Source organism: Musa acuminata, chromosome BXJ1-8 (genome assembly GCF_036884655.1).
Source record: "Musa acuminata AAA Group cultivar baxijiao chromosome BXJ1-8, Cavendish_Baxijiao_AAA, whole genome shotgun sequence".
Classification (NCBI taxonomy): Eukaryota; Viridiplantae; Streptophyta; class Magnoliopsida; order Zingiberales; family Musaceae; genus Musa; species Musa acuminata.
The window spans coordinates 13,824,758-13,833,449 of record NC_088334.1 but is presented as its reverse complement, the minus strand read 5'-3'; the positions used below and the strand labels follow the sequence as shown (position 1 = coordinate 13,833,449).

The window sequence follows — 8,692 nt, the reverse complement described above, 5'->3', positions numbered from 1 at the left end:
AATAATAATGGTGGAGGGAGCAGAGATCCACACTGGTCATCGTTCAGGAGACGTCCTAGGAAATCCAAGAACCCCGTGAGGTCACCCTTTCGTTGACCCATTTGTTTGTATATTGTTCCACCCATGCTAATTGATGAAGCACTTTCATTGTTTTGATTTACTCCGTTTTAATCTCCATCTCGATGCCGTGCGACCTATCACTCATATAACAATAAATTCATCTCTGTAATGAAAAATACTCATTATAACTAAGGGGTATTTCTTTACAAAATTATGCTCAATTTCTCTTTGTTGAAGATTCTAATGACCGATTATAAAAAAGATAATAATAATAATAATAATAATAATAATAATAATAATAAAAATAAAACTCCTTCTAGTTGACCGATTATAAATAATAATTTATTTAGAAGAGATATTTTGATTATTTTATAATTTATAAAAACTATAGATTTATTTTTTTTTTAAAAAAAATAATGTTGTTCTTTCGTGGAGGGTATGTAGGAGAAGAAAAATCCCCAAATAAACCTCCCCTAAAAAAAAAACTTCTCATTCTTCTTTACCAATAAAAAAAACATAGATTTATCTGACACTTTGATGAAGAACGTGGGTATAGAAATATATCCAAAAATGCTTACTTTGGGTGAATTATTTCTTTTGTATATTCAAACAAATTATTTTGAGTTGAATCAATGGAATTAGTTAATTTTTAATATGGTCACGTGTTATTTACACTAGATGAAAGTTTATGTTGATAATGTTGGTTGATATTATCATTTTTATCATATCCTATACGATTGATGTTTTATTTTTTATTCTATGAAATTATTTATTTTTAATCATTATTTTTAATATTTATTATTATTATATATATTTAAAATTATTTTTATATTTAAAATATTTTAATTAAATATATGATCTAACACCTTAGACTTTACCGAATGACTTGATATGACAACTCAATCTAGTATTTTAGATTGATATGGTGTTCTATATGATCTCTTTTCTAATACACTCGAAATATTAGATTTTTTAAAAAAAATTAAAGATCCAGAATCTCATTCTATATATTTTATACATTCAAATATTGATTTAATTATGATGCATCAACTAACTTATTAAAGATTAAGGATTTCATCCAACATACCCTTTGTAAAAATAAATAAATAATATAATCTAATCTCACATAATAATACTTGAATGAAAATAATGATAGGAGGACAAATGATAAAGTGACCCTCTTGAAAGCCAAAAAAAATTATTTCTCTTATACCAACTGTTAAACCAAATGATAAAAATATGACTCGGATACCAACTGTTAGGATAGTGTGCAGCTAAAGTAACGAGGAAGTAAAGTAGTTTGTAATAAAGGTAAATAGCAAAATAGAAATTCAAACCGATTTATAGTAGTTTAGTAGTCGTAACCTACGTCCACTCCCGATTCCTTTTCACTCAAGGCCATCGACTTTCACTATCGATCCTTTTTCCAATGAACGAAGTTGAACTACCCTTATACTCTTTCTCCTTTTCACAGGTTCAAGAAAAAACCTTTACACCCCTCTTTTATAAGTGTTCCCTCACACACCTCCTTTACAACTATCACTAAGCCCTTGGAGGAGGGACTCTATACTTAAAAGAGTTTTACTACCTTAGACTCACAGAGTTTTTGCCTCTTTTCATGTATATTCCAAGTAGGAATTTATGAAGTATTTATAGACTCTAAATGACTTCAAAACTTGGAGCCAAAATTTAAATCCCCGAGTTTTCAGGGTACGAGCGGCACCACCACCTGTCGGTCTGACACTGGGTGGTACCACCGCCCATTCTGGTGATTCCACCGCTTGACATACTAACATTGGGTGGTACCACCGCCCAGTCTAGCAGTACCACCACCTAACAGCATAGAAAAATGTGTTCTTGACTTTTCCAACTCATTGGTGGTTCCATCCAACCTTGGGTGATCGAATGAGCCTTCCACTTGGCTCAAAACAGACCCAACTTAGGCCTAATGGGCCCTTAATTGTGTTGGAATGGTTACACCCGAAACCAACTAAATTACGACTTAAACTAACTCGATCTAGATAACTCATTATAAAGCACAAACCATCTATTGTACGACATGTCATTGGTTCTTTCGGTGCTTCGTCCGATCCTTCGATGCATCATCCTCTCCTTTGGCGTATTGCCATATCGGCATGTTGACACTCGTAACTTTCGATCTCCTTGGCGCAATGTCCAATCCTTCGGCCCAATATCCAAACTCATGACACGAAGCCTTATGCCGACACGTAGACTATTTCTCCGGTCTGACATCCAATCTTATGATATGTTTAATTCCGACCCAACTTCTTATTCTTCCTGCTTTAATCAATTTGCCTCTCTTGATCAAAGCTAGTCCTACATCACTCAAAACACAGATTAGATCATAACATTATCAATTGTTTCATTATCAAAATATGAGATTCAACACAAAAGACAAAGGTCAGTGCTTCTACTGCGGCAAAGATAGACACTAGAAGAGAAACTATAAAAAGTATCTTGTAAAGAGGGCGAAACAGAAGCTTGGAGAAGCTTCAGATGTATTCATGATTAGTCTCCATTTTTTAGAATCTTATGATAATACATGGGTATTAGATACCAGTAGTGCTTATCATATCATATGCATAATGGAAGAATATAAATAAAATCATAAATTTTTTAAAAAAGTGTTCGTTATCGTGTGAAGATTAGTGCACAAAAACCCATGAAATTGAAAACCACATATGAGATAGTTGTGTTACTTAGGGAGATGTATATCCCTGAATTCCTATAGATCTATGTGAGAGGATGAAGGAGGTTAAGCATCCTCCCCTTTTGCAATGATCCATATAGTAGGGGTTACGAAGACACTCCTCAACTCGCTGCCCAAATTTCCATACCTGCTATCTAAGGAGAAGATGGGGAGAGGAGAATATAAGGTGACAACCTATAAACCTAGCTTATGACCCTTTGGTTCTCTCCAATTTATAAAGGCCCCTGATCAACTTAACCCTAATAGATCCTGCCCTATTGGGTACTGGATATAGGAAAATCTAGGGGCGACATCATATGCATAGTAGAAGAACAAAAAATAAAAATATCAAATTTCTCAAAAAAGTGTTCATCATCGTGCGAAGATTGATATGTAAAACCTACGAAACTAAAAAGCACGTATGAGATAGTTATGTTACCTAGGAAAATCGTATATCCCTAAAATTTTACAGATCTGTAGGATAGGATGAAGGGGTCAAGCGTCCTCTTCTCTAACGGTGATCCACATGACAGGGGCAATAAAAATGCTCCTCGAATCATTATCCAAATCTCTACACTTGCTAACTAAGAAGGAGAAGGGGAGAGAAGAATAGGAGTTGGTAACCAAGAAGCCTAACTTATGACCCCTTGGTTCTCTTATATTTATAGATGTCTCCTATCAACTTAACCATATTAGATCCTACCCTATTAGGTACTAGATCTCCATCCAACTATCCAAGCCTCTTAGATTAGTGGATCTCTATTCAATAATCTTTTATTGGCTCTTATTGGATCTCATCCATAGGATCCAATAATTTAGGGGCTTATTGCATATCTATTAAAATAAGGCCTCTGATGGATATTTCATATCTGAACCTTTACTCGTTGCAACACCTATCATATGTGTGTAACCCTCTAGGCCCAATATCAAGCTGGCTATGAATCTTACTTGTCAGAACTCCTTCTAGCCCAGTGAATTATTATCTTCATAATAATTTACTCGACTCATCAACTTTGGACATACTATGTCACTACGTCGTAGTCCCTAGACGATACATGGGAATCCAATCATTTGGACCTATCTATCCTCAGTTACCATGTAGCTATAGTCCCTTATCCATATAATATCACAGAGACCGTATATTGGACATAGTGCTGTTAGGCCCATATGATTTCTCCTCGAGTCTCGCTCTAATTAGATTCTCCATAGAGAACTCTTTCTATCTCAATTCGAATGACCTTATGTAAGGATTTGTCTGAGCAAGAACACATGAGATATTCTTCTCATGATACGAGAGTAGATGATCCTTTATCGACACTCAATAGCCTTCGTAAGGTTGGATGTCACTCCCGATAATCAATTGTACTAGTTATGAAACTTCTAAACATATTACTATGGTATCAAAGAGTAGAGTACTCATACAGGACATCCTTAGTATCTCAAGTCTAAAGACTAAGTACACTATTAGGATGACAAAATCGTTGTCTGACAATAAAGTATCATCAACCATCCAGCATTTCATGAGCAGATCAATTAGTGAACTCATTCTCTAATAACTACTTGCATTGTAACCCTAGGGTCCTCACACGAGCAGCTATGAGACCAGTCACCTCCATCATATTGATGGGTAAATAATACTAGTTTATCTAGTTATCTCGATATCCCTCTCGAGTAACCTATGACAAGGATTATTTAGGGTCTGTGTTTAAAGGTGAATCGATCTCATTATCATGATCTCATCACGATCTAATTCACAATGCACAAATCTATGGATATTATAATATATTTAAGAACAAGCAATATAAAGTAAAAAAATATTATAAAAATAATAAGCAAAAAAATTGCAAGTCATGTCATATGTGCCATCACTTACATTATTGGCTTGCATAGCACCTATGACTAGAATTGGATCTCCATCTAACTACCCAAGTATTAGATTAGCTGATTTCTATCCAATAATCTTTTATTGATTCTTATTGGATCTCATCCATAGGATTTAATAATTTATGAGTTTATTAGATATCCAATAAGATAGGGGCTCCGACGGATATCTCATATCCGAATCTCTACTTGTCGCAACACCTATTATATGTGTATAACCCTCTAGGCCCAATATCGAGCTAGTCGTGAGTCATACTTATCATAACTCCTCTGGCTTAGTGAATTATTGCCTCCACAATAATTCACTCGACTCATTGACTATAGATGTATTATGCCACTACGCTGCAGTCCCTAGACGATACATGGGAATCCAATCCTTTGAACCTATCCATTCTTAGTTGCAATGTACCTATAGTTTCTCATCCATTTAATATCTTAGATACTGTATACCGGGCATGGTGTAGTCAGGCCTATACGATTCCTCCTCGAGTCTTGCTCTAATCAGATTCTCCCAAAAAACTCTTTCTCTCTCAATCCGAATGACCTTGGCAAAAGATTTATCTGAGCAAGAACACATGAGATATTCCTCTCATGATATTGAGAGCGGATGATCCTCTATCGACACTCAATAACTCTCGTAAGGTTGGCTACCACTCCCGATAATTGGTTATACTAGATCCGAAACTTCCAAATTTTAAGTCTAATATCAAAGAGTGGAGTACTTATACAGGACATAGTCTCTCAAGTCTAAGGACCAAGTACACAACTGAGATGATGAAATCGCTCTCTAACAATGGAGTATCATCATCCATCTAGCATTCCATGAGTGGATCAATTAGTGAACTCATTCTCCAATGAGCACCTGCATTATAGCCCTAGTGTCCCCACACGAGCAGCTTTGAGACCAGCCGCCTCCATTATTTAGATAGGTAAATAACACACTAGTCTTTTTGATAATTGTGATATCCCTCTTGAGTAACATATAGCCAGGATTATTAATGATTTGTGTTTAAAGGTGAATCGGTCTCATTATCGTGATCTCATCACGATCCGATTCTTATTGCACATATCTATGAACATCACAATATATATATACATTAAATAATATAAATTAAAAAAATATAATAATAATAAGCAAAAAAGATTGTGTCATGTCACATGTGTCATTACTCACATGATTAGCTTACAAGGCACCTTTTGTTGAATCTCGGATTTTGATGATAAAATCAGTTGATGAATTTGTGATCTAATCTGCATTTTTAGTGATGCAAGACTAGCTTCAATTAACGAGAGGCAAATTGATTGATGAAGGAGGAATCAAACGTTGGGTCCAAGTTGAACATGTTAGGAGATTAGACGTTGGGCCGGAGGATTGGTCGACATGCCGGCAGAAGGACTTCGTGTCATGAGTTCGAGCATCAGAGATCGAACATTATGCCAAGGAGATCGAAAGTTACAGAGTCAATATATCGATTGAGCAATACATCGAAGAGGACGATGCATCGAAGGATCAGACACACCAATTTCTAATGCTAGCTATTGCTGATCTGAATAAGAACACATAAGATATTCAGATCAAGGCAATATATATTCTAGTATATGTGGATGACATTATTGTCATAGGCAACAATCCCAGAGACATCCAAGCATTCATCAAACAATTGGCAGATCGATTCTCACTTAAAGATCTAGGACCCTTGAACTATTTTCTGGGCGTAGAAGCTATATTCACATCTTCATGTCTCTTTCTATCACAAAGAAAGTACATTCAAGATTTATTATCAAAGATAAACATGCAGAACGTAAATACGATTCTAACTCCTTTCTTTGCTAGTGGCTCTCTCAAAATATCTGATGGAAGTCCTACTACGAAACCCACTCATTATCGACAAGTTGTTGACTCGTTACAGTACTTAGCTCTCACCCATCCAAACATCTCTTTTGCAGTCAATAAATTATCATAGTTTATGTAGAGGCCGTCTATTATGCATTGGTCTATGGTCAAACAAATCCTGTGATATCTTAAAGGGACCCTTAATCATGGTCTCTTTCTTCGTAAACACTCTCCACTTCATCTTCATGCTTTTACCTATGTCGATTGAGTAGGCAACTTTGATGATAGAACATCCATATCGGGGTATATTTCTTCCTTGGTACTAATCCAATTAGTTTTTATTCTAAGAAACAAAAGATAATTGCATGGTTTACAATTAAAGCTGAATACCGTGTCATCGCCACTGCCACTGCAGAACTTAATTGGGTCACAAATCTGTTCAAGGATCTCAACATCAATTCCACTCCTATAATATATTATGATAATGTCGGAGCTACCTATCTATGCGCTAATCCGGTGTTCCACTCTCGTATGAAACATATTGCTATTTGACTTCCACTTTATGCGAGATCAATTTGTCCGCTGTCAATTTCATGTTTCTCATGTGCATATGACTGATCAATTAGCCGACTCACTCATGAAGTCTCTCGCTCGTAAACTTTTTGCATTGCATCGATCCAAGATTGATATCTTTGATAGGAGCATCATTTTATGGGGGGGCATGATAGCAAATAAAATTTTTCTAACTGTATGAGAAAATCCCTCTACTCTATTGAGGAAAATTCTTCGTCTCAACCTGTATAAATAGGAAGAGAATATGTGAATGCAATATAGCTTCTTCAATAATTCTTCCTATTTTTATCTCTTGTAACATAATCCAAGAAGCTTTTCTTCAATATATTGTCACCTTTCCACAAAATGTGTAGTATAAAAAGGTATACACTTTCAGGATTATAAGATAATACACGAGTATAGGGAATTCATGCATTCAAAAGTTGTAGATAGGTAACTGATCCTCTAACTAAACTCCAATATTTTATTGAGTTATGATGAAAGGGATATATTTTGTAATGGTTTGGTGAAGTGATATAGAGACTCCATGTCTCCATGGTCTCACATAAGTTCTAAGAATGCTTTTATGAGAACACTGGGCAACCTCACCTTGCTTCCTCCCACTAACCTGCCTTCATTTCTACCAACACAACCATCCAACCAAGCAATATAAATCCAATGAGCCCACCAACTTCATTGAACGGCTAAACCCTTGGCTTGCAGAGCCTCCCCCTTACTGTTCCTCCCTCAATCCATATAACCACTCCGCCTCATCCCCCCTCAAGTACTCGAGACACCAACGACGACGCCATGTACTTGTACTCCTGGCTTCTTCAAACCAACCTCGATCCCGACCTCGTCTGCGAGTACTCGCTGCTCCTAGCGAGCAACGAGCTCGAGGAGGACGATGTTGCGCACTTCGACCACGAGTTCCTTCAGAGCATGGGCATCTCCATTGCCAAGCACAGGCTCGAGATGCTTAAGCTAGCCAAAAGGGGTAAGACAAAGTCGTCGTCGCGCCCCGTCTCTTTGCTTCTCGTCGCTGTCACCAAGACCAAGAATTGCATCGCGAGGTACTTCCGGTCGTTCATCAATCATGACGCTTCGCCCATCGTCGTCGTCCCGAGGTCGTCCTTCTTCGATGGAGGAGGGCCGAAGAGTGATATGTTGAAGAGGAACAAAAGGATGTCGCGTATCAAGCAAGGGAGGGTGACGCTTTATATGGCACCACAAGCCATGGCCTATAAGGAGAGTAAGGACAGAAAAGAGGACAGCTACCGAGGGAGAAGCGGAGAGGAGACCAGGTGGGAGTCCATGTTTCAGGACCTGAAACCTACTTAACTTCATGATGTGGATGGAGAAGGCTTTCATGGTGCAACTGCTGTTCATTCAGATGGAGGGCTTTCCAGTTTGCTGCTTGTGCGTTCACTGTAGCTGCTGTTGTCATTATGATCTTAAAGTGGCTGAAGCAGAATCAAATTTTGAATTCGAACTTGATAGTGATGATAATATATAAAGCAAAACTACATGATATATGATGAAATTAATATGTCTGCTTCTAATAGGCCGGCATAATGTATTGTGCAAGATTAACTTCCATGGCCAAGTCAACTTGGTTAGCTTACCTACCATCTTAATACATGCAGGTGTTTGAT

The 8,692-nt window shown here is 37.0% G+C and overlaps 1 protein-coding gene across 1 annotated transcript; it reads left to right on the top strand.

Moving 5' to 3' along the window:
• Positions 1-7,847: 7,847 nt before the first annotated feature.
• LOC135680299 (uncharacterized) lies at positions 7,848-8,378 on the top strand. The gene has a single exon (XM_065194182.1). It carries the CDS (start codon positions 7,848-7,850, stop codon positions 8,376-8,378), a length of 531 nt encoding a protein of 176 aa, XP_065050254.1.
• Positions 8,379-8,692: the final 314 nt, after the last annotated feature.

Coding starts and splice junctions, on each gene's coding strand:
- LOC135680299 (XM_065194182.1), top strand. CDS start 7,848: ATGTACTTGTACTCCTGGCTTCTTCAAACCAACCTCGATCCCGACCTC.